The 24,548-nt window shown below is 46.3% G+C and overlaps 3 protein-coding genes across 8 annotated transcripts in view; 2 read left to right on the plus strand and 1 right to left on the minus strand.

Annotated features, from left to right (window-relative positions):
* Positions 1-1,066: 1,066 nt before the first annotated feature.
* LOC104141686 (oxidative stress-responsive serine-rich protein 1) lies at positions 1,067-6,026 on the minus strand. 2 transcript variants are annotated; one of them, XM_068912224.1, is made up of 4 exons: positions 5,899-6,026; positions 4,692-4,812; positions 3,403-3,513; positions 1,067-2,715 (listed from the first exon to the last, which is right to left on the minus strand). In XM_068912224.1, exons 2-4 carry the CDS (start codon positions 4,766-4,768, stop codon positions 2,022-2,024), a joined length of 882 nt encoding a protein of 293 aa, XP_068768325.1. In that variant the 5' UTR covers positions 4,769-4,812; positions 5,899-6,026; the 3' UTR covers positions 1,067-2,021. The 2 variants fall into 2 exon arrangements, with proteins under 2 accessions (XP_068768325.1, XP_009669393.1); XM_009671098.2 differs by lacking the exon at positions 5,899-6,026 and adding an exon at positions 5,451-5,697.
* Positions 6,027-6,105: 79 nt separating this feature from the next.
* On the plus strand, positions 6,106-15,522 carry LOC104141685 (oxidative stress-responsive serine-rich protein 1). 5 transcript variants are annotated; one of them, XM_068912220.1, is made up of 5 exons: positions 6,148-6,226; positions 8,008-8,085; positions 9,737-9,853; positions 11,693-11,806; positions 12,595-15,522. In XM_068912220.1, the coding sequence occupies exons 3-5, from the start codon at positions 9,777-9,779 to the stop codon at positions 13,286-13,288; spliced, it is 885 nt and encodes a 294-aa protein (XP_068768321.1). In that variant the 5' UTR covers positions 6,148-6,226; positions 8,008-8,085; positions 9,737-9,776; the 3' UTR covers positions 13,289-15,522. The 5 variants fall into 5 exon arrangements, with proteins under 5 accessions (XP_068768323.1, XP_068768320.1, XP_068768321.1 ...); XM_068912221.1 differs by having other exon boundaries at positions 9,740-9,853; XM_068912222.1 differs by lacking the exon at positions 8,008-8,085 and having other exon boundaries at positions 6,106-6,226; positions 9,740-9,853.
* Positions 15,523-17,487: 1,965 nt separating this feature from the next.
* The window catches only part of JPH2 (junctophilin 2), a 38,617-nt gene continuing 31,556 nt past the window's right edge, over positions 17,488-24,548 (plus strand). Inside the window, exon 1 of the mRNA XM_068912674.1 lies at positions 17,488-18,138. Within this exon, the coding sequence (XP_068768775.1) occupies positions 17,760-18,138 (379 nt within the window). The 5' untranslated portion in view covers positions 17,488-17,759. The remainder of the gene's footprint in view (positions 18,139-24,548) is intronic.

Genomic DNA, 24,548 nt, shown 5'->3' on the forward strand with positions numbered 1-24,548 from the left:
GAGGGCACAGAAATAAAACGTGAACAGGAACATAAGCAGACACTCTCTGTTGAAGCAGAAACATCCTTTGAAAAAACAGCAGCAGTAAAGATAACTAGTACTGAATATTTAGGATTAAGAGCAAAGTACGCATTATACCACATTTGCTGAAGGGAGAAAGAGGGGACAAAATGAGGAAAGCACAACCAAGTGAGAGGAAAACTCTTGTCTGTCTGTGTGTGAACATGCAGGACAGCACTAGAAGAGCAAGGAGAAGGGAATGGGACAGTAAAACACTAACCAAACAGGGAAAAATAAGTTCACATACAAAATTCTGAATATTTGAACAAGGTAATTCACAGGTAAAAAGGAAAATGTAATCAATAAATTACAGGTAAAATAATGACATAGCTGTTGTCATTATCCAAAATCAAGATCACAAGACCAAAAAAGACCCTCAAAGCTCAAGAGTAATGATTAACGTTAAACAGCTTTCCTTTTCTAAACATGTAATTGAAATATCTAAACAACATCACTCTTCCTATTTTGTAATATAAAGGTAGGTAGGGGGAAAATGTGTAAAGTGAGATAAAATTTAGTAATCAGTTAAATGCAATCAGCGATAAGCCATACTGCATGCTAAGTGTACAAAGTGGCAACACTTAAGAGCAAAGTAACAGTTTTAGTTGTATTCCCATGCTAATTATTCTGGACTTTTTTTGATCTTTAAATCTGTACTTCCTGGATTTGTAGTCTAGATTTTAGGGATGATTAGAATAAAATCTACAGAAAGTGAGTGAGGATTAAGTGAGGATCATCTAGAATATCTGAGACTTCCCCAGCACAGAAAGGAAGGTCAACTGTCTACACCTGCTACTATCTATTTTGGTAGAACTGCTTGTGACTCCTTGGCTTGCTGACCACTGATGTTGAAATGTTAAAAACTGCACTATTCTACTCAAACACAGTTGATGATTAGTATGCATTTATAGCTGATACTGAATGCACATTTTAGTTTTAAAAAAAAAAAAAAACTTGGGTAAAAATCAGTGCAAGTCAAATTATTGAGGCTTTACTTTACATATGCTAGGTTTAGACAAACATTTATTAATGCAAGTCTCAGCAACAAAGTGTTTTATTTGAATATTTTCAACCAGATGGAACGTTATACTTCCACACCACACAGGCAGTATGATAGACACTTCTCGTTTACCCCATTTCCAACCTACTCTGTGCAGCAAACATACCCGCAAATAATCAGTATAGACGGCTTCACAATCTCAGGTTTTGGAGAGATTGCACGGCCCAAAGGAACTGTTATTCTTAACTCTCTTAGCCTGCTTCACTCTCCCTTAAATTACTCCATCTGTAAAGCATGCATAACAACATATATTTTTGCTTCTATGAGCTTCACTATCTGTAGATAAATATAACTGTGCAAGAGTGAGTTAATTAGAGTATGAAAGGGTTCAAGCACACTCCAGCACACTCTTGACCGACCTCCTAGCAAACTTCTGAGGAAGAAGTTTTCACAGTTTGATCCAACTAAGAAAAAGCCAGGCAGTGTTCAAGGAAAGGATATGCATCCTATCCAAAATACTGAATGCCTTCTCATTTTTCTCCCTAGAGCAGGATGAATAAGACAGAGCTGGAGCTATAAAACATTTCTAAGTACTGGGATGCTTCAAGAATGAATCTTCCACACACTGAAAAATCTCAGAACAAAGCTTAAAAGGCTCTTCTTCCCAGATATAGTGAAAACAGCGTACAGAGCTTGAATATCCACAGCACAAACCAAAAAACAAAGGGAGTTTATTTGATCTATAGTGCTTTTGTTAAGGTATTCAGAGACTTTAGTGCACTCTTTTTAGAACTAAGCTCAGAAACTATATTCCATTTTTCATTTTATTAGAAAACTAAACTGTATGATGCAAAGAAACATTTGATCAAACACACAGCAGTGAAAATAGCCATGGCACTGACAAGGCATTTAACCCAACCATTATCACAAACTCTGATTCATGATTCTCTATTGCTTTCAGTCAAGTATACATCATTTCTGCCATATGAGACATTTTCTTGGGAATATATAAGTAGTATTCCATGTATCCTGAAAGATCTTCAATAGTCACATCATCCACAAAGGCTCGAGCTTGCTCAGAACAAGATCTAGGAGAACCTGAAGAGGCCGTTCCACAAGGGGCTCTGCTTTGAAGAGACTGAGAGTGGACTCCCAGGACTGCCTTTTCGCATTCTGACAGGACACTCCGTAAGCCAGAGAAAGAGTACACTTCCATGGTTCGCCATTGTTTGCACTGGCATTTCTTGTCCGTACAAGGGCACTGCTTGCCATTGCTAAGCATGGATAAGGACTGGAAATCTGAAGTGTGGCTAGAATCCAGGCTAGTTTCAAAGGATGAAGAGAGAGCAGGGCAACTCTCCCTTGAATTCTCCAATGGCTCTTCAGCTGTGGACGCTTCCAGAGATTCAGTTCTGGCTCTTCTGTCATCACTGGCCTCAAACTGAGAATCATGCCTGTCCTTTGTACCGTGTTCTGCTGTAACAAAAACGTCTGAACTGACATTACTCTTTGATGTGTCTGACTGGGTTTTGTGTTTCAGCTGGTTGTTGGCTTTCATACCGCAATACGTGAACTTGGGTGGATGCAAGACAGGAGATTTGGAACGTCTGCGACGTGGGATTCTTGCTGATCCTCTTGCAGGCTTTCTCACGCACCTGTTGGGTTATAACAGGTCAACAAGTAGGTAACTCCAAAATCTGCACCACAGCTCAACAGCTTCTGAAATAAGGCTAAAAAATGTTTCAAAACATTTTTTTGCTCCTTACAAAAATCAGAGATGATGGGTCACTTAAAATCCCTAATGGGAACAGTGGAGGAGTCAGAAGAAACGTGGGTTTCCCCCAAAGCGAAGATACATACCAACACCCCCATTTTAAAGATATTTTCCCCAAAGCCTTTTGCGTTAAGGAAATGATACTTTGTTGAAGGCGCTCTGGTCTCTGCCACCGTCATCCCAGATTGAACTGTAGTGCAAAACCTGGACATAAATTAAGAGCTGCTGGCAGAACTGCACTGAACATCCAGGTACTTCAATACAGAAATAAAACACCCCATGAAGGAAGTTAAAAGGGGATGCAAAGATACAAAACTTGGAGAAGGACTTCTGAGGAAATCAGTGGAAAAGAAAGTTTTAGGTACTCTCTCTAAGGGAAGAAGCAATATCAAATTTGTCAAAATCTTTGTTGAAAGCCTCTTAAAAAACATTGTGTCAAATGGCTATAGTAAAGCTTTGTGATAGAAAGGAGGGAACCACTTAACTAACGATACTTGTCATTAGGAAGTTTTAAATGTCTCAAACAAAACAGGAACACAAGCATAGCATAGTTAATGACGCGTTTTACCCATGCCAAGTTTCTTTAGAGCAAGTAGACTGCTGTTTAGCTCCATCCATAGCCGCTCTTATCGGTGTTCGCAGAACTGTCCCGTCGCCTGCAGAGAGAGCTGCAACGGACCTGAGCAGAAAGGAAAATGCTACATTACGATACTGCCTCAATATATGGTTTCAAAGTTTCAAAGACTGAGCCTCAGAGCTTTAGATGCTTATCTAAGACACTTAAGTTTTCAGCCTTGACTTGCTCTACAGCTAGTGGTTAGAAATAGGATCTTACAGAGATTTATCTAACCTCTCTTTTTTATTGACCTCAGTTAAGGGTCTAAAGATAGGTGGGATGAAACAAAGCCAAAATGTCCAGTGGCTGATGTCATGCTCTATTTGTACCAAGAGAACACATTAAAGGAATGTAAACTCATGTTCCAATTGTTCTCGTCAGACAGTAATTGTTAAAACTTAGACTCCTGCTGCATTTCAAATGCAAACTCAGGAACACGCAGCATCAGGCTGAGGAGTCAGTAGAGAAGTGGGTGAGGTACAATAACAGAAGAGGAAAGATTATTACTTTACTTCTTACTAAATTTCCCAGATGAACAGGAAGGAAAAGCAATTTATTTCAGGACTTCTAGGACTATCCCAGAGCTGTTACACTGCATTATTTTATTAACTCATACTTTAAAGGAATAGGCTCATAATATATGCTATGTATATACCAGTGTGCTACAGAATAACTTTTTAGAATAATGTCTGCAAATATTTTACTCCATGATATCCTCTGAAATAAAAAATTATCAGCGGTCATATTTAGCTTGACAACGTCCAACCAGACTGGACCATCTAGAATACCATGAAGGAGTAGATGGTTGGTACTGCGCTTCGGGTGCTTTCAGAGCAAGCGTTCCTGCACTACAGTAAAGGCGGAATAACGTGGCTGAAGACACCAGCATGTGCTTGAAACGGACAAACAAGTTCTGTATCGCACAAGGTGACTAACGTTATCACAACAGTGCTCTTAAGAGGTACGCTGTTTTGGGTAAGTCGTTTCATGTTTTCCTACAGCCCCTGTGTAATTTCTGTTGGATATTGTGTCTAAATTAGTCAATTAAAAAGTACTGTATTGCCTATTAGATGGCTATAACGACTGCATTTCTGTGTTTCTATAACGATCTGCTTATTCTCTCTAGGAGAATTAGACCTTTGACCAAATGACATTTGTTGTGAGATTCAAAATAACGGAAAACAAATATAAGTATTTAATAAAAACCAAAAAATTACATGGTACTTTTCTTGCTCACTTACCCTGCTGCATCCACTCTCAGCTTTTTGAAAGCTGTCTGCAGACTCTCTTCCTCTTCATCTTTAGCTCCTAAGTCCATTGATGGGCTATCAGTGTATCACCAGCTGTGCCATACAGAATAAGCTGAAATACAGGAATTATGATTTGATGCTGAGATCTGAATACGCACTGGGCTCTGAAACGTGTTGCGGTTGCCCATTCTTCTAGCGTCAATCTCACTGCCTTCAGATTAGAACCATTCCACTACTTTTTACCATGCACTAAAAGCCCTACATTTCCCAGAACAGGCAAGGGCTTTGCCAAAAATATTGATATATCTTCTGTTAGCCCAGGGAAAAAAGATGCATATGTTTCAATTTCACCTGTAGACATAATAGGAAGAGATGCCACCAGAGATAAACAGTGCTGAATAGCTTCTAACTCCGCTCTTCTTAACCTCACATAGTGATGACTGAAAAGCGTTATCAATGAGGTACAAAGAAACTAACGCCAAGGCTCGAGAGCCAGAAGCACAGCCAAGTCACCCGTGGCAGACCGCTGTCTCACCAACAGGGTTTGAAACCTCCACAAGTCCAACGCTTAAATAACTTTAGTTACGATGTTTTTCTCGCATTTAAGCCCTATCATCTTTGTGTTAATGAAACCAGGTCTTGCTTGTCATATATATAACTGGAAGCTTTACCTACGCATATATATACACATGTACAGACTACCCATACAGTTTAGGAGGCATACGTTCTCTTCCCTCTCCCTCTACACACCACTCCTTCCCCGAAGACGGCGTTTCTTAGCGATTTCACCGTTCTCCTCTCTCCGCCTGCTTCCAGGGCCACCGCCAGCGCGGATAGCCCTCCCTGCCCGGGCAGGAGGCCGCTCCCGGCGCCGCCGGCGGCAGGACCCCGCCAGGCAGGGCTGCCCCTCGCGGGCTGTCTGCCTGTTTTCCTTCTCCGGGAGCAGCGTCGCGCCGCCGCCGTCGCCGCCGTCCCCAGGGCGGGGGCGGCAGCACCCTCCCCCCCTACCCGCCGCCGCCGGGCGGTCCCGCGCGGCGCCGCGCGCAGCCAATCAGCGGGCAGCCCCCCCACCCCCCGCGCCGCGCGCCGCCAGCGAACGTTTAACGGCTTCTTCCCTCCGCGGCCTCCCCGTCGCCCGCCTGCCCGTGGCGGGGGGAGCCCGAGCCCGAGCCCGACCCTCCCCGCGCGCGTCACTCACCGCCGCGTCCAGCCTCGCTCTGGGCGGGCGAGGAGAGCCAGTGGAACAACAGGAAGTGAGCTCACCGCCGGAGGCGCCGCGCTCGACGGCGCATGCGCACACCCTGCCCGTCTCGGCGCCGTTCTCCCGACGGGGGTGAGCGAGGCGGTGCCCTCCCCGCTGGAGGGCGCATGCGTGAGCGGGTCTGTCCCCGCCCGGCTACCGTCGCTTCCGCCTGGGCGGGTGTTTCTCATCCGGGTTATTCGCCCCCCCCCCGAGAGGCGGCGGCGGCGGAGCGCGGTGCGGTGGGGCCGTGCCGGGCCAGGCCGTGCCGACCGGACCGAGCGCGGTAAGTGCGCGGGCGGCGGGGCGCCTTCTCCCTAGCTGCCCGCCTCCACTTGCGCCGGACTCCGCCCTCTCCCGCCCGCCGGCGCCGGTCGCGCCGGTGCCGGAGTCGCTGCGCCCTTGTGGCGGGGCTGCTACAGGCCCGTCCGCCGCCCTCCCGAGGCTCCCGCAGGCTGCGGAGCCGCCGCAAGGCCGCGAGTGCCCGGGCGGCGCGGCCCCCGCGGAATGGAGTCGGGGGGGACCCTCGTGGGCCCCCCGGTGGGGCGGGAGGCTGTGCTGAGTCACCCTCTGCCGCCGGCGGGGTCGGGTCCGCGCGGCCCGCCCCCCCTGCCGGGGAGAGGTGCCGAGGTGAGCGCCGGTGCCGGGGCTCGCCGGGGGCTGCGGCCCGGGGTGTCCGCTGCGGCCCGCGCCGGGGTTAGCAGGGGAACAGGGGGCCCCTATAAGGGAAAAATGCTACTGCTTGGTTCCTCGTAGCAACTCCTAGCTTTTCGGTCTCTTTACCCCCGTTAGGCCCCACTGAAGCGCAGCAAGTTGTATTCCCGTGCAGGGTACTTAACCTTGCTCGCTTATAAAATCCTTGGCCGTGAGATTCTTCGAGCTTTATAATCTTTTTGCGTGTCTGTTTTCAAAATGAAGCACGTGTGTTTATGCTTTATATCATCATCGTTTTATGAGCAGTGTGGGTGTCTTGCAATGCAAGGTGGGTTTGTAGCCCAACGTTGCTGGGCATTCCTTGAAGATAAAATAGGAAAGGGTAGATGTATACCTCGCTAGAAAACAGAAAAACAGCAAGTAGTTTTGTATGAACTTTCCAAAGCAGCATTAGACTTTAGTTGTTTTGCACAGTAATTGGGTTTTCTCAGAAATCAGTACTAGTTGGTTGATGTATCTGAAATGCGTATGCTTATATTTAATTTTCAAAATGAATGGATCTTTGTCTGAGTAAATTTGGTATTCTTTTGAGGGTTTGCTGCTTCAGTGATGAAGGGTAGCACAATAAAATGGTTTGTCTAAGACTGATAGTCCATTTTGAGTGATGCACAGTGATTAAAACTTTCTAGTGCCCTTTTCTTGTTAAATATTCGTATTCCTGTCTTAAGTCTGTGTAATACAGGGTTTTACTATTTTAAAAATAGTTTTAGACTGAGTTTGTAATTCCAAAGAGCTTTCATTTTGAGTCAAGGAAAAACTCTACTGAAGTAGAGACTCTATGTTTCATCAAAGTAATAGTATTTAACCAAGAGTATTTAAAATAACCTGCTCAGATGAGTGTCATGTTGTCAGTCTCTATATTAGTCTCCTCATCTCATGTGTACTTGCTGTATGACTCACTGGACAGTGTGTGCCTTTAAAGTTATGATGCATCATCCTGTGTGTCATAATGGCTGCCCGCAATAAAGAAGAATGTCTGTTTGGAATCATGGTAGAGCAAGCAGCTGAAAGAACAGCTTGGGGAGCTACCACCTTTTGCTTGAAGGAGATTATGAGGTGACAGAAGTTACCATTCTTTATCCACATAAATAACTGATCTGTTGATGTTCTGATCGCTCCTCCCTTTTCACCTAGACTTTCTTCTTTTCCAGATTACAAAAGAGCTAGAACTTAGTTGGTAAAAGTAAAATTAATATAAGCATTACTGCTGCATAATTAGGTAGTCAGTGCTCTGTATGAATGTATTTTCATTAGAGCAGCTGTTAGCAGTTTGCTGACTTAGGTTGTTATCTTCATAATGACTTGAGATTTTAAACCTTTGGGAAGATGTATTTGATTTGTATCCTGTTATAGAGCAGTTTTGTGGAGACCTGAATGACAACATACCTCTGTGTACAGACTTTCTCATGTGCGTTAATGGAGACTTCATAGGTGAGAAGTATGTTCTTTTCAATAAATAGTAAATAAATCTGACTGATCAGCCAGGTAAACTTAATCGAATGATGATCTAGAGGGTACTCTCACGTAGAAGTGAGATTTGCCACTGCCGGTGGTACTGCTCAGTAAAAGCAAACCTTGTGTTAATGAAGCAAGCCTTTTGAAATATTTTACAGTGGTGGAATGGCTGATTTAACATTTGCAAATGGTTACAAAACTGCAAAGTACTGAGGAGCAACAAATATAGTAAGACTTAAGTTCCCTTTGTGACTAGATTAAATAATGGCCAGGATAGATTTTAAAAGTAATACCTCAGTTTTTAATGGCCATTTGGCAGGCAATATACCATATTCTGATATAAATGCATTACTTTTGCAAAGCAGGGGAATATTACACAAGTGTAAAATATGCTTTGATACAAGCTATGTAAAGATGGAAATTCATACATTTACATGCTTATTCTCAACTTTTCACTTGGTGTTTACTAAACTGCACTGGATAGGGGTTAGACTTGAAACGTATACAAATAACTTTAGTAGCTTTTATTAAAGTACTTCAGATGGGCTTTCACATGATGGAAGCCTATCAGAATATTATTGACATAACTAACATGTTCATGAGACAAGGAAAGTACAAACTGCAGTAAACTGTTCCAGGTCGGGACAGCCTGGATTGCCAGCGTAGTTAGAAAATTTCTTTTGGATGGTGCGAGTGATTTTGAGGATTGTGATTCTTTAGGTCCTTTCACAATCTTTACCTGCTACAGGATTCCACTTCTGCCAAGAACTGGGAGCTGTTTTTCTGAGTTTACTGCTTCTGGATCGTTTAACTCAAAATTTTATACCTGCGTTTTACAAGTAAATTGAAAATAAAAGTAAGGAGAACCAAAAGTGCTTTTGGTTGTTACTTACGTTTAAAAATTCTGCTTGTAAAGGCCAGGAAGTGCAACATGCGGACTTGTCAACTTCGGACTCCTGCTTTGAGTTTATTCTTCCAACGGTTCAATTTATATAAGCAAGAATAGCTACGCTTGAACTCACTTGCACTGTTTTACTGTAGTTTGAATGTAATTAAATTTGGATAACGTTCATTTTAAACAAATTAATGAAAAAAGCGAACGCACTCTGAAAAGAATCCTTCTGCCCTTCTCCACTTGCCAAGTTGACAGTGGTGGCAGCTGGTTACGGAGCACATCAAAAAACTGTGTAACTAATGTGACCCACTGAAGTGGTACAGTGGGTGGGACAATTGTAATGTAATGGCCTGTAGGAAGTTGACTGTTTCTAGTGGTGCTATATGTCTGTCTTCCACCTCTTCTCCTGGAGTTATTCTGATAATGGCTTTAAGAGAAATGGGAGAATCTGTCTAGACTTATTTGGATAAGCAAGGCACCGTTGACACCAGATTTTACTGTAAATTGCAAATTCATTTATGCAGTTATGCAGGAGACTGTTTATGCCATTCTTGGGTATCTTAAAGCTTGTTCTGAACAACTTTCAGAAAAGTTCTTCTACAATGACCTCAGCTTTATGCGCTCAGTGTGCTATTTCGAGTTTATTTTTAGTGTATTATGATGCTGCTGGGCAACTAATGTTTTTAACCAGGCATTCGTTCTTATTTTCATATGTTTCTTTTCTGCTTTTAGCAGTATATGGTAACTCTATCAGCTTTTGACCATCTCAATAATGAAAACAGAAGCTAAGGATGGAGAAGAGGAAAGCCTACAGACAGCTTTCAAAAAGTTAAGAGTTGACACAGCTGGGTAAGTAAGACTCTAGGCAAGTACAGTGTTAACATATTGCAAATGGATTGGAAGGAAACACCATTAAATCTGAAGGAATGAGATAATTTCAAAAGGTTAGGCATTGAAAGGCTTCATTCTAGTTAAGCAAATTGAAATACATTCACTCATTGTAAGTTGCATTTCTAAAGGAACTGTAATTTGTTTGATTGCTAGCTCCCGGCAGGCTTCAAACTAATCTGTATGCTGCCAACTACTGGCTATCAGTGTGAAATGAGTTCTGGCATGAATCTGGTTGCCAGAGGACATGTCCGTAGCACTATAATTCTGCTATTGTAGCTGCTGTATTAGGATGGCTCTAAAGGCCTTTAATGGATATAAATTCCCTTCTTCTCCCTGCAGAGAAATGTTTTTTTCCATATTAGTAAGAAGGGTGTTAGATGCAGTGCTCGTTTATGATGCAAACTGCTTTCATTGATGTCATTAACATATTTCCTGTTCGTAAATGAAAACACCAAATGGGGAAGAATGCTTGTTGTGTCATCTTATTACCTAGGAGATGTGACACATGTGCCACTTAACCTTGCTGCCCTAGGTAATAGAACGCAAGCAGCACGTGTCTTCTGTTAGCGACAATCTTTTTTGTCTAAAATAAAAAGTTAGCATATCTGTCATGCTCTTTCTGCTGGCATACGGGCATCATTGCGCATTACATGTATAATACTGTGTTTCAGTAAGCAGTTGCCAGTGCTGCAGGTATGCTGGTGAAGGCACTGCGTAAATATGAATTACTGTAGAACTTAAATGACAAATAGTGGGACTTCTAAAGTTATCCTTCATTTAACTAGTCAGACTCATTAGCAATCCGTCACCACCCTGGTGCCTCTCTTCTCATCAGTGTCTCCAGTCTGACATGTTAGAGGAGAGGGGAAGGGAAAAGGGAGGCAGACATTTTTTTAATTATGGTAGAGTTTTTATTGCAGGCCTTCAGTTTTACTGCTCTGTGTTCATAATTTTTAAGTAGAGAGATCCTTCAGTAATAGTTTGGCCTCTATTAAATGTGAGTTGACCCTGGCCTAGGACAGCGTGCACAGACTTAATTTCATTTTTTGGGAAATCCACCATGTTCTAAACTAATTTGAACTAGATCTGACAAAGAAATGATTTTCCAAAACCTATGTTAATGTGTGACGTCTCAGCTTGGAAGACGTGTTCCTGAGGTTATCACAGTGTATTGAAAATGGGAATTTGGGATGGATTTGTAGCCCCAGAGAAATTAGTAAATCTAAGATCTCTGACTTGAATAGAAGTAGAAGACGGTGTGATGCAACTCTGTCGCTCAAGTGGTTGAACTTGCAGTAGTCTGAAGAGTTTTAGCTTACGTTCTCCCTAGACAGAGGCATAAGTGTTCTTCAGATAAACAAAGTCTATTTATAACCAAAGAACATTTATTTTTAGGAAAGAATGGCTTATTTGTCTCTGGAAAAAGAGGCCCGTTTCTTCAGTGTGGGTTGTTGGTTGTGTGTGTGTGTGGTGGTTTTTTTTTTTTAAGCTCTTGTGCTGCATTATTGATGTGTGAAGTTTGGATTTGAAACCTAATTGCTGATTAGAATTGTGTTCAGCAAAAGTTTGTTATGCCAGCTTTTGATGTGTGAACATGTAAACGCTGTTCTGATTTGGGTGATCTTTGTGGGCAGGTCTCTTAAGATAACGCTAAAAATTATTTGACGTAATCTGATCAGTATTATGAGAATGAAAAAGTTTGAGTCTTCTTTCCCCAAACAGTCCAGACTCTTGTTAAATTCTCATTCTCCCTCCTCCCCCCCCTTTTTTCCCTTCCCCTTTCTCTCTGTTTCACAGGTCTATTGCTTCTCTTTCTGTGGGTGAAGGGACAAGCCCAAGAGCACTAGTTAGAACAGCTGCAGAGGAAACCAAGCCTAAGAATGTGTGTACTTCTAAGGAAACCTGGCATGGGTAAGAGAAGCTTGGGATTGTCCAAGTACTTCAAACGTGATTGCATTGAAACTGAGCTTTAAGTAGCCAAGTATTCTATTGACTAGGCCCCTAAATGAGACCCAAGTTTTCTTTTTAAAAGAGAATATTTAAAATATGCTCTACTCCCTTTTCTGTTCACATATAACTATTCTTATTTACAGTTTTCTGGAGTGAAGTGAAATGCTTAAGTGCTTTCCAGTGTTATGAATAGAAGCATGATCCGTGTTTCTGTAATACAGATGTGATTTGGAGAAAAAAAAAAAAAAAAAAAAAAGCAGATCACTCTCAAGACTGTGTCTGTTTCCATAATTGTTTGACGTTGCAGAGGCTGCCTTGGGAACTAGATTAAAACCAAGAACTGATTTCCTGAGGGTCCGCACAGAACTTTGCGCTCAGATCTCTTATTGAAACAAAACTGTCCTTTTTGCGTTGATTCACTAGTGTCATACTGTTCTTCTTTTAAAGGTCTGTTAATACTGTCCTACATGCTTTACTTTTTTTCCATCCTCAAAAGCACAAGCTTTAGGTTTCATTTCTCATGGGGTTCCTTTTCTATTATCTATTTTATTACATATGTATTTATATTGTATACAGATGCTTGACTAGAACAATGTCAAATTCCAAGATATGGGTCTTGTGCAAATACCCTGAGCGTAAAGCTCCTGCACGCAATATAAATGCACCTGAGATTTTGCCTGGTGTTATTTGACACCCGGTGATAAGGCCTTTACTGACTCTGCAGTCACTTTTGTGTATCTCCGTGGCAGGTCTGTGAAGAAGCCTACGAGAGGAGCTGTGAGAACCCAGCGTCGCAGGCGTTCCAAGTCTCCAATTCTTCATCCTCCAAAGTTTATCCATTGCAGCACAAAATCACATTCTACGTGCAACCAGCTGGTACGCAAGAGCCAGATCGACGCCCCAGATGACAGCACTGGGTTTGGGATGCCAGCCACAAAGGCAGCTTGTGCACGTGAACAATGCCACATAGCTCCTGACCTTAATCGGAAGGGAGCTGATGTTGAGTCTTTTGGAGCTTCTGTTACAGAGTTGGTGTCACAGAACAAATCAGAAGAGTCTCCTGCTGCCATTTCTCTGGTGTCCAAAACAAGTCTAAAGATTACGGAGCTTTCTGACTTTGAATCTGTGTCTAAGCTAAACACAAATAAGCCATGTGCATGTGCAGATAAGGCCTGCGAGTGTAAACGATGGCAAGATATGGAAGTGTACAAATTCTCTGGTTTGCAGAACACCCTCCCATTGGCACCTGAAAGAAGAACGGTTGCTGAGGACTGTTCCCAGCCTTTGCCATCAAGAACTCCCTCAAGTTCTCCACGCTCTTGCTCTGAGCAAGCCAGGGCCTTTGTGGATGATGTGACTATTGAAGATCTTTCGGGCTACATGGAATATTACTTGTATATTCCAAAGAAAATGTCTCACATGGCAGAAATGATGTACACCTGACAACAATGAGCACTAAAAACACAGAAGGGGGTGTGATTTAAATCTGCCCTCGGTCCCGTTTGTGTGAGATGGAACCCACTCTCTGCTCACTGTGCTTGCAATAAAAACACTTCCTTTGCATCTTAACAAATGCTCATTATTGTAAGCAGGACAAACACTTTAGCTTAAGCGTTATGGTTTAAGCTCTGAAGAGATAATGAAGTAAACATCATGAGTTTGGGTAGAGAGTATTTTCTTTATACTTAAGCGGCCTAACATCTGAGAAACTTTACTCTGTTTTCAAAATAGTCCTGTTTTGGTTTGTTGAAAGAGGGGAGGATCTAGATCTCTTGGTGATTAGAGCTCTTTATGTGAGAAGCTAGTGTAATTCAGCTCCTTTCAAATCCCTGACCTCAGATTGTAACACTCATGCTTCCATTTTTGGATGCTTGTGCCTCTAAGTTTATTTCCTAAAGGAGTGTGACCATGTCCTTTCCCATACTCCTTAGTATTACTGCTGTAGGCGAAGTCAGGGGACTGAATCTGTTTTTCTGGGGAAGAGGCATCATTATTTCTTTGTGCCTGAAGAGAGGCATTATATTTGGCTCAACAGGCACCTTCCTTCCCCCATCTTCCATGTTAAAGTAGTCAGATGCTATTAGGTAACATGAAATATTTGCCTGCTAGGCTGCCCGATCAGAAAGTAACTTGGATGATTAAAACAAGATTATTTCAAGAAATTAGCCTGATCTCTGCAGGCTTGTGAGGTTTTTTTTTTCTCCTCTGTAACTGGAAAACATAAAACAAGCCTAACTTTTTATTGTTTAACAGGCCCTAGAGACTTATCTGCAGCAGCAGAAATACCTTCAGTGGAATTGCTTCTCGAGTTACCTAAAGGAAGAATGAGATGGAGAGACTCTGAAGCTTGGTGTATTTTTTTTAAGAGGGCCAAAGACAGTATTTGCCAGCTTTCGTGGATCTCATTCTTAGCTGTTCAAGTTCTTTCGCCCTGCTCTGAAATACCAAGTATTACTATTCAAATATTAATAGCGAATAGTTGCCAGCTACAAAGTAGGGAAATCCTGGGCATTGTGCCCACCCCCAGCCTTTTTCTAAACCATCATCTTGGATGCTTTGTCCAGGTCCAAAATATTGGTGGAACCTTGCCTTCTTTCGGAAGTTTTCTTGCAGCTTGCTTATAAAAGACAAGGTCTTTTATACATCCGTATGTGTACAGCAAAGGAGCATGCTTTCAAATACTATGATTTGTTCAGGGAGAGATGAACTGTGTTTTTGCCTTCACTGTTGGTTGTCCCCAAACTTTCCTCCCTTGTAAAGCTCTGGAGAACAATTTGAGGCAGGCGCTTTCCAGCTAAGTTCTTTGGTGTTCCTCTGTTTTTTTGTCACCTCTGTTGCAGTACCTAATGTCTGTCTGACTGGAAGTTTATTTACATGGGTGAAGTGGCCTTGCTAATTTAGCTGTTATTGACAGAAGTCCTAAAGTGTCATCTGCCTTTTGTAGGTTGGGTCCCATGTCTCCCTTCCATTTCCGTGCTCTCAAATAGCTGTATTTTTGTCACCTGTATTTTGAATTCAAGATAATTTTTATGACTGGATATGACTGGGCTGCCAAAGCATTGAATGTTCTTACTCCTCAAAGAAATATTCTTTACTATTCTCAAATATCTGCAAGTAGAAGCCACAGCACTGTTCTACGTAACGCTGCAGGTATCATTATGGAGATGAGAATACCTGTCTGCCTGGCATGGCTTTCTACCGTTTCTTTGATCACTCTTCACAGACCGTGTGAAGTGCTCAATGCTGCATTCTGGAAAGTGGATTGAAATCCAGGAGATGTAATCTAAAAAGAACGGAGTGGAAAGGCGCGGACGGGGGTGGACTTCGGAGAGGAAGCAAGCACTGTCGGGCCACTAGAGGTCAGCCCCGGCCCAGCTGCCAGCCGGGCTGAGATGCCGGCCGACTCCTCCCTGCTTCTTGAGCTCTGGAAGTAGCCTGTGAATTTCTCTGCCAAAATGAAGAAATAAGACCAGATCTCAGTGGTGCCTTAATATGCACGAAATAAATGTTTTCTCTAAAGTTTGATTGTTTAGTCTAGACAGCTGTCAACTCAGGATATGGGCCTCTAAATGCCAGCCTGTGCATAACTTACTAGCATTTAAACAAAGCGTTTCCTTGGTTCAAATTGTCTATGTAATTAGGAAGAGCCGCTAAGTAAATAATTAAATGATCCTGAATTCTGGTGTCTTTTTAGGGCGATGACGACATATTTGGGCTGGTAAATCCTGGAACACCGTGAAATAGAAGTCTCCGGAGAGCAGCAACTGCTGCCTTAACGCTTTCAGTTCCATTACTACAAGTAGTTTTAATATGCTTTCTTCTGCCTAGAAGCCACAAAACAAAATCCTACAGTTTTGCTTTAAGAAAATGTGAATTTCTACTGCTTGCTGATGCAGAGAACCTCAGAAGTTTGAGCAGGCTGCAGGCTTAGAAATGAGGAAACAAGTGTTCAGTTGTTCTAAATGATTCCATCTTTGGCCACTTTTAAAATCTGACTCACTTAAATGCTTTAGAGGGCTAGCCCTGCCAGGTGGCACTTCTGAGTCTTAAGTGATCATTCCTTCCTTCATGTAGCTGGGTGAAAGTCAGGTCTTTTCCCATGAGTTTTATAGCGGACAGTTAACTTTTACATGAGGCCCTTAAAGAACAAATTAGCCCTTTTTACCTGGCTGCCCAGGAGGGTATACAGCTACTGTAGTTTATATACTATGTACACGCATACTCAGCTATTCTTGCAGTTATACGTAGCGTGTTTTTCCTATGCCTCTTGTTCCTAGAAACATTGGGAGGTTGTCCAAGTTGTGCAACTGTATTATGTGAGTATGAAATTTGCTGCAGTCTGTGACAGCTTTGCACAAGAGCTAGATCTAGAGTGTGGGAGCTTACCTCAAAGCCATATCCCTCTGGAGAGCACAACCTGTTGATAACACAGTTTAACCTCAGAGTTCTTGCCGTTTCTTAGTATGTCATCTGCTTGTCGTCTTGCTGTGATGATGCCTGTAGGAGTTGGGCCAGGTGTGGCTGAAAGAAGGGAAGGCTTGGATTAGCCTGTTAACGCTGGCTGGTATTTCGTTCCTTATCCTCTCCCTACCTTCTATGTTTGATGTTATGAATTGTAGTCGTAAGTGAGATGGACTGACGCTACTTCTGGAGTGCTTATAACAGTCTCGGGGTAGGGTCCTACCTGTCTCTTTCCAAACATGCTAAACTATGCTACCATCTGTTAAACAGGACATCTGTTTGGGGGGGGGGGGGGGGAGAGGGTGACTATTCATGGCTTCTTGTAACTACCCTAAAGCAGCTCTTGAAATTCACTTTACATGCAGCAAAGAGGGAAGGAGAATTCACCTGACGCTAGCTAAATAATTAAGATATACACTGTAATCTGGATGATCTCTGTGCTTTTACCCTTTGCTTTAAATCAGCAGAGTTAAGTACTTTTTCCTCAGCTAGGGCAAGCAAAGGGGACTTAGAAGCTCTACCTGAAGGAGCGTTTTCTCCCTTCTCCAGCTCGATGGCTCCACTGCTGCCCTGGCCTGGAGCAGGGCACTGGCGGGAGCCCGGCTCCGCTTCTACTTTTTCCTCGCCGGGGCCGCCGGCTGCCGCCGCCGCTCTCCCTCGGCCCCGAGCCGCGCAACGCGGAGCGAGCGCGGCGCCCCCTTCCCAGGGTCTATTTTAGGCAGACATTTACTTTCCCAGCCTCTTCTCTCCCTGGATGCCTGCCCGGAGGGGGGGGCGGCCGGGTGATGTGTCTCTTTCCTCCTTCATAAAAGGGCCCCGAGGCGGAGGCCGGGCTCCAGGGGGTTATTTTTGGGAGCAGCTCCTGGGATCCGATGGCCTTGTTAGGGCAGCGCTGACCTTTCTCCCGGCGGGGGAGGAGAGCAGCGGGGCGGCGAGCCGGGCGGCGCCGGGCGGGCAGCGGCGGCGGATCGCGGCCGGGCCGGGCCGGGCCGGGCTGGGCTGCGGGCCGCCTCCCCCGCCGGTGCCGGTGCCGGTGCCGCCGCGGCCCCCCCCGTGCGGCGGGCGGGCGGGGCGGGGGCGCGGCGCGGCGCGGCGCCGGGGCAGGTAGCGGCGGGGCGCCCGGCGCTGCGCGGCTCCCCCCCCGTGCGGCTCCTCCGCCGGGTGCCCGGGGCGCTCACCGCCCCCGGCCCGGCCCGGCCCGCCCGCCCCTCCTCCGCGCTCCTCTCCCCTCCCTCCAATTCCTCCTTCCTCCCGCTGCCCCGGCCCCGCGGCCGGGCAGGGCGAGGCGGGAGGCGCCTGCTCCTTGGCTCCTTTGGCAATGTGGCAGCCTTCCCCTCGCCCCAAATTTTTGCCCCTGGCAGAGCCGCCCAGCTAAGCGGGGAGCGGGGCGAGAGAGCGAGCGAGGGAAGGGCCGAGGGAGAGGAGCCGAGCGGCGTCCGGGCTGGAGGGTACCATGAGCGGAGGCAGGTTTGATTTTGATGATGGAGGTGCCTATTGCGGGGGCTGGGAAGGGGGCAAAGCCCACGGGCACGGCATCTGCACCGGCCCCAAGGGCCAGGGCGAGTACTCGGGCTCCTGGAACTACGGCTTCGAAGTGGTGGGCATATACACATGGCCCAGCGGCAACACCTACGAAGGCTACTGGTCGCAAGGCAAGAGGCACGGCCTAGGAATCGAGACCAAAGGACGGTGGGTTTACCGAGGCGAGTGGACCCATGGCTTTAAGGGACGGTACGGCACGAGGCAGAGCATGAGCAGCGGAGCCAAGTATGAAGGTACCTGGAATAACGGGCTGCAGGACGGTTACGGCACCGAGACGTACGCCGACGGAGGTAAGGGGGACTCTGGAGGGGTCGAGAGGGCGACCAACAACTTAGTACCTGGCCTGCGGTGGCAGGGGCTGCGCGCTGTCCCCACAGAGGGGTTACCTGGTCTCGTCCCTGCCAACACGAGGGGCTGCGCCCAGCCACTGCGGTGCCAGGTGCTTCAGTTGGAGAAACAGGGGTGGAACTGCCTTTTAAAAGCGTGTCTGTGCCCTGCTTTCTGCCGTCTAGCTGTCCCCTGGGAAAGCAGCACGTGCGCCGCCTGCCCGCTCCGAACGCGAGGGAGTAGCAGCGAGCGTTGCCCCTGCCATCCCTCCTTTGAGAGCTGATCTCAAGTGTCAGTATCAATAGTGAATATCAACAACCTGTGTTTCGTGTAGTCCGCGACTCCTGATCTTCCAGTGATTGATTATTCCCGTTCATCGCTGAACTAAGCCAGAAACTCCTCACTGGCTAGCGACTGCAGCAAGCCATTAACTTTCTCATTGGCCTGTGAGTTGTGAATGTTTTCACATTGGATATAAGCCACCCACAGCATCGTAGCACACTTTGTCTGTGTATTAAATACTGCTCGCATGTCGCTGAGCGGATGCCTGAACATCTGCTTTGCTGAAACATTCTGGTTGAGTTTATCAAAGCTGTTTAGGATACTTAGTCACACGTCTTTCCCTAAAATAAATCCCTTAGATTACTTTGAAACACTCAACCCCTGCTAGTACGCAAATGCACTGAGCAGTCAGATATTTGTTGTGCGTTCTGTAAATGCTTAGTCTAATTGCGTTTTTGCAATAGTGGCACATTTTGGATTGGGAACATCACAAGAATCTCTGCGCAAGTAATTCTGTAGCTCTTCAATACTGTAATGTTCCAGGCTGCCATATTTAGGATAGCTAAATAAAGAGGGTGATTTGAAAGAAATACCCTTCAAAATATGTATCAGAATTGCAACTATATTTATCCAGGACATGCAATGGAGTCTGTTTATGAAGAAAAATAACAGTAATGGTATGTAGCTTCAGAATAAAAAGCATTTGATTTATAGACATTAGAAAAATGGATTAATTCGAGATACTGGCTGTCAGAGTTATGCTTTTATAGTAAGTTCTCTAGGTACTTGGCTAACTTTAAGCCTGAGAACATAGTCTTCAGGTGGGCTCATTTTGTTTGTTCCCTTTGAGGTGGTTAGCGTAGATGCGGACCAGAACTGATTCATCTCTCTAGCTCCTTAAATTTTAGCTTGTCTGCCATGTGGCCATGGATTTGTTAAACACTCAAATTTTGCATGTTGCACAGAGATATCCAAAGTTAAGGCTAAAACATACATGCACGTGCAATGCGCTTGTGCTTTGCAAAAGCTTAACGTGTTGACTTAAGACCTGTAGGTTACATGTAAGCTGTGTCTGACTGATAGCGCGCAGTGATCTGATTACTGTAAGCAACAGTTGCCTGCCAAGTATCTTCTATGCAATTAACTTTAATTCTGAAGATCTCGAAGTATCATACAAATTTTCACAGCTATTTCCTCACTGATTACTAAAATGCATCTTTTCTCTCAGGGTACAGTGCTACAGAACCTGAGGTTAATGTAGTGCAGGAGAGTCCAAAGAGGCAAAACTTGCCATAAGAGTTTGAATTTGATTAGATCTTGTACTGAGCGCTTGGAACAGAAGGGGGGGAAACATGAGTCAAGATTTTATCCTATATGGTTTTATAAGATATCATTTCTGCCAGCATAACACTTCCCAGCCCTCCCTGGGTGTTGTCCGATACTCAGGAATGTGCTGTCTACGTGATCCTTGAGGCAGTCCTAGGCTGGCAGTTTAGCCCTGACCCATAAAGATGTGACCTGCCAAAGCCACTGTGGGTAGTGGTGAAGCTCAGCCACCCCAGTGCCCAACCAGACCCAGCTCATGAGGCCTGGGAAGTTCACCACAGAGAGGGCTCCAGCGGCCAAGCCTCTGCTCATTGCTTTGGGTGATCAGGTCCCAGCTGGTCTGTGTCTGAACAATTCATTCAGTACATGAACTCTGATGCGAAGGGAACATGTAGAAAGCTACGTCTGAAGCCAAGTTTACGATTGTTGGCCAACATCAAGTATAAGGGAAAGAGGTGGAATTACCTCATTAACCTGCAGGACCTGCTCCTGTATTGTCTTCTCACCTGTGCATAGTAACCATCTGCAAGATCCAGATGTGGCCAGACTGTTAACTGGACCTGTTAGTGTTTGAATTGGAGGTTGCCAAGACAAACATCTGGAAACCCTTTGGAAATCTGCCATCTCTCTAGTAGGGGATGTGATTCACAAGCCCTCTGGAAGCCAGCCATGCAAAAAAGAGGTCCTTGGGAAGAAGGGGCTCTTGTCAGTTCACTAGAAGCTTTAGGTCACTATTAGGTCGTAAGCAGATTTAGTGGAGATGCAGCTAATTCTAATGTTTTAAAATGTACTTAAATTGGTGTATGAGGAAGCTGGGTTGCCTGTGATTTGTGTCTTGTGGCTGGTCGAATTAGGTGTCTAAATAAAGCCCAAATCTGGAGTGAAGCTTTTCTTGTGAAATCCCATGTAGATTTTTGCTGTTTAGTAAGAAGTGAATTCACGTTACAGTTTAGCCCAGCCACTGGTAGTATTGCTCTCTTTTTCTCTCTACCAAGTGCCTGTTTTCGTGAAAGCTGTGGGAGGTTGATATCTTAAGGAACTCTCCTTCTATGAAGCTGATTGAAATGGGAAGGGTTTCAGAGTTCCTTAGGTATGGAGAGGCAGATACAGTAACACTGTGATACATTTCCTTAGGTATCCAAGCTAAATATATACGTGTGTGTCTCTTTCTATTACCAGGAGAGGGCTTGGAGCCCTTATAGGGACAGGATATGATATCTAAAGAAGAAGGTGATTTGGGTTTTGGAAGGTTCTGCGTGAAGGAACTCACCATTTTACAACATGAGTTAGAAGTAAACATCTAATTATTTGACTTCCACCTCTAAATTTTATCTCCACTGGAAGGAAGACTTCATTTTCGTCTTTTGATTCTGAGTGCTTGATCCTGTCAAATCTTACTGCAGAAAAAAATCTCACTGCTAATGCAGAATCTTACTGCTAACAAAGGATCCAGGCCCAAACCTATCTTTGCTATACAAATAACCTTTTATATATACATATATGTATGGCCCGGAGAACTCTCTTTCAATCAAAGCAACCTAAAACCAACTCATTATTTTTGATGCTGCAGTTTAGTTTCTTTTAGCTCCCTACGAACCAGTGTTGTAAATTAACTGCGTGCGGAAACAGTTAGACCATTGAGAGATCATGAGACCACAAGAAAGGGGAAAAGAAATGAGGAAGTGTGCTTTAAAGGGAGATACGGCATGAGGTGATGCGAAGCCATGCAGACCCTTCGGGCTCCCAGCTCTGCAGAGAGGTGACGCGCTGCTGGCGGGCCGAGGCCGGCGAAAGCGCTGCGGGAAGGGGCCCCGAGGACGGGCGAGGGAGCAGCCGGTGCGCGGGTCTGTGCTCAGAGCACCCCTTGCCAGCTCCGGCAGTGATGGCAGAAGCAGGAACGTGCTCCTAGGAGAGCCAAGACGATGCTGGTTTGTGTCTGCACGTAGGGGACCAGGTGGCGCAGATTGAGGGCTCAGGGCAGAAGCTGCCACCAGGGACGGAAGGGAAGGGGGTTTCTCCAGAGCTGGAGCAGTGAGGGCGATGGGTTTTGCTCGCTGCGTTATCCCAAGGGCAGCCGATAGACAGCACAGTCGCTGGGGTCGGTCGTGCTTTGACAGCTGACTTGGGGCAGCGCGCGCAGGCGCTGGGAGCTCCGGGCGCTTTCGCAGCCCGTCAGGTCTGGTGCACCTTCAGCCACAGGCTGGGAGCGACGGCACCTCCGCGGCACGTCTCCTCCAGAGATCGTCAGGTGCTTCACGAGAAAAGTGGAATTATCTCCATGTGACTGAGATTGACAGAATAACTTGTCAAAGGTCACATAACACATCAGAAATGGTGCAGGGCCTCAAATCCCAGTTTTCTAGTCTGGCATCAAGACTCCTACGGCCCAGGCTGCCTCTGTAGCAAGGCCGAATTTCACCCAGGAGTTACTGCTGTCTCTTTTCTTTCTCTCCATGTTTTTCTCCCTTTCTTTTCCAACAGAAACTTTAGACAATATTACAGCAGTCCTTCCCCTGGTGACACTGACACCACCAACACGCAGCAGGCTTTCACTGGTCTGGCACGTGGCTCTGCGCACTGATTTAATGCGTCTGGCCTTTCCTACTGCCTTCTCCTGACACGTCTGTCATTACAGTATTGGGGTAACAGCAGATGATTGTAAGACAGCGAGACTCTTTGAGTTGTTTGCATTATTTACCTAGTTGTTTGTAATATTTACATTCATGGCTAATCATACGAGAGCTTAGACCCAGCCTGGGAAGGGGAGAGGTGGCGCCCGCTGTCAGCGGGCTCTCGCTGGTGGGGCTGGGTGCGCAGCGGCAGCTGGAGGCTTTGTCTGGGACGCAGCCGGGCGCCGTCTCATCCTGCCCTCGAGCTGCTGCCGGGAGGAAAGACGTGCTGCCGGGGGAGACGGAGGGTGCTACCGCCCCGCCTGCCGTGGATCGTGGATCGGGCGCGTTTGGGAGTGAAGTGTCGGCAGGGACAACGTTTTGATCATCACTGCAACTCGATCCTTCCCGTGCTATGAATACGCGTAGAAAGGGTCACCGCCTCCCCGCTTTGTTCAGGGGCAGACATAAGATAGACCTCGTCTGGCAGCGGGTCCGATCAGCCTGCTCTGGGTTGGGCGGCAGTCGTGAGAGACGGCGCTGGGGAGGCAGGCGGTGAGGCTCTGTCCCAGCTCCGTCCTCAACAGAGATTTGTTTTCACGTGAGAGGATCGTCCAGCGGTTTGGGCGCAGGGCTGCGTTCCTGCTGCCTGTGCCGCTCGTGAGTGACGTGGCCGCGCTGGCTTGCAGCTCTGCGTCCTGCCTTTCCCACGTCGCGTCTCGCCCGGGGCCTGTTTATCCCTGGAAAGGGCACGCGCACCATTATAAAAGAGACCGAGAGCATCGGCTGCATTTCCACGGGAGAGCGGCAGGGAGGCAAGCGCCTTTCCGCGCAGGAGCGTCTCTCCCGGGCAGGGAGGGAAAGGAGTTACTGAGCCGGGTGAAAAGACCCTGCCGCAGCCTCCGCCGGCCCCGCTCTGGGGCTTTGCTCCTTTGCCTTCCGCCTCGACAAAACTTATAGTCCAGTTGCATACAGTTTTTCATGCAAAGAAGATTATCTCATTATGCAACTCCAAAGACTAATTCAACGTCGTCTTTTCTGAGCCGTTTGCAGCTCTGGAGCCGGTTTGCCTGTGCTGGCCTGCAGCCCCGCGCGTGGAGCTGAGCGCTGGCACTGCTGTCCTCGTGGCCCACCCTTCCTTGCTGCAGGGATAAAGCAAAAAGCACGTTTCAGACAAGGGGAAGTGTATTTTTGCCATAAAAATGTGCATTGTAATGTTCTAATTTTAAAGAAAAATGGAAAAAGGGCAAAACTCCATGAGAGAATTTCTAAGCCAAAATTTCTGGCTGTTCTGCTGGGCTGGGGCAGGAGAGCGCTGGGGGAAGGGAGAGGGAGCTGGCTGCTGCCCCAGCAAAATCAAACTCCTGGGAAGAGCCACTTCGTCACCAAAATATTCACTGAAGTCAGTGCAAATCTGAAGGGGGTGGAAAAAGGAAGAAAAAAGACCTGCGCAGTCCTGGCTCCTGCTTGTATATTTTAATAGCAATGCCTTATATATATATCTTTTAAATTGCCATAGCGCTTTGATGTTCACAAGGAGTTAAGGGTCAGATGCGTGCCGGTGTGCTCAGAGCGCGTCCGTGAAGCAGAGCGAGTTAGCACAGCCCTGTTTTCTCTTTGAACTCAGTGCATCGGGACCTAGGAGTCTGCCTTGCTGAAAGCTTGTGATGTAAAATCACATGCTCATAAAGCAAGGACCGCGTAGGGACACTTCATGCCGTGAGGAAGAAAAAACAAAACCCCTTTGGCTGCAGAGCCAGGCTGCAGCAGTTTCGTCCGGTTGGGAAGCCGAGCGCCCGGCCTGGGCCTTGCTGCCTGGGCTGAGCTGCCAGAGGGGGAAAGCAGGATGGCTCTTTCCACAGTGGGAAACTGAGTCAGGAAAACACGAAACGAGCTGGCCAGGGCCGCTCGTGACTCCGTGGGAGCACCAGGACCCCTGACTCCCAGCGCCGTGGGTGGTTTTCCGCTACAAAACCAGCTGCATGTCGCTGTAGCTGCACTGAGCGCGCCGGAGCTCGTGCCTGCTTGGCGTCGGGGCGGCTGCGAGGAGAAGGGTGCCGCCGAGGGGCGGCGGGACCGTGTCTGTCCCCGGCTTGCTCCGCCACGTCCCCCCTGCGGCGCTCGCTGGGCTTTGCCGAGGGGGAGAGGAGGACGCT

Source organism: Struthio camelus, chromosome 18 (genome assembly GCF_040807025.1).
Source record: "Struthio camelus isolate bStrCam1 chromosome 18, bStrCam1.hap1, whole genome shotgun sequence".
NCBI classification, from domain to species: Eukaryota; Metazoa; Chordata; class Aves; order Struthioniformes; family Struthionidae; genus Struthio; species Struthio camelus.

Bases quoted from the DNA above. Each gene is read 5' to 3' on its own strand.
- LOC104141686 (XM_068912224.1), bottom strand. From the start codon at position 4,768: ATGGACTTAGGAGCTAAAGATGAAGAGGAAGAGAGTCTGCAGACAGCT. The intron at 3,514-4,691 runs GTAAGTGAGCAA...CTTTCTGCTCAG, and splicing joins CTGAGAGTGGATGCAGCAGG to GTCCGTTGCAGCTCTCTCTG. The intron at 2,716-3,402 runs GTAAAACGCGTC...ATAACCCAACAG, and splicing joins TCTAAAGAAACTTGGCATGG to GTGCGTGAGAAAGCCTGCAA.
- LOC104141685 (XM_068912222.1), top strand. From the start codon at position 9,777: ATGAAAACAGAAGCTAAGGATGGAGAAGAGGAAAGCCTACAGACAGCT. The intron at 9,854-11,692 runs GTAAGTAAGACT...TCTGTTTCACAG, and splicing joins TTAAGAGTTGACACAGCTGG to GTCTATTGCTTCTCTTTCTG. The intron at 11,807-12,594 runs GTAAGAGAAGCT...TCTCCGTGGCAG, and splicing joins TCTAAGGAAACCTGGCATGG to GTCTGTGAAGAAGCCTACGA.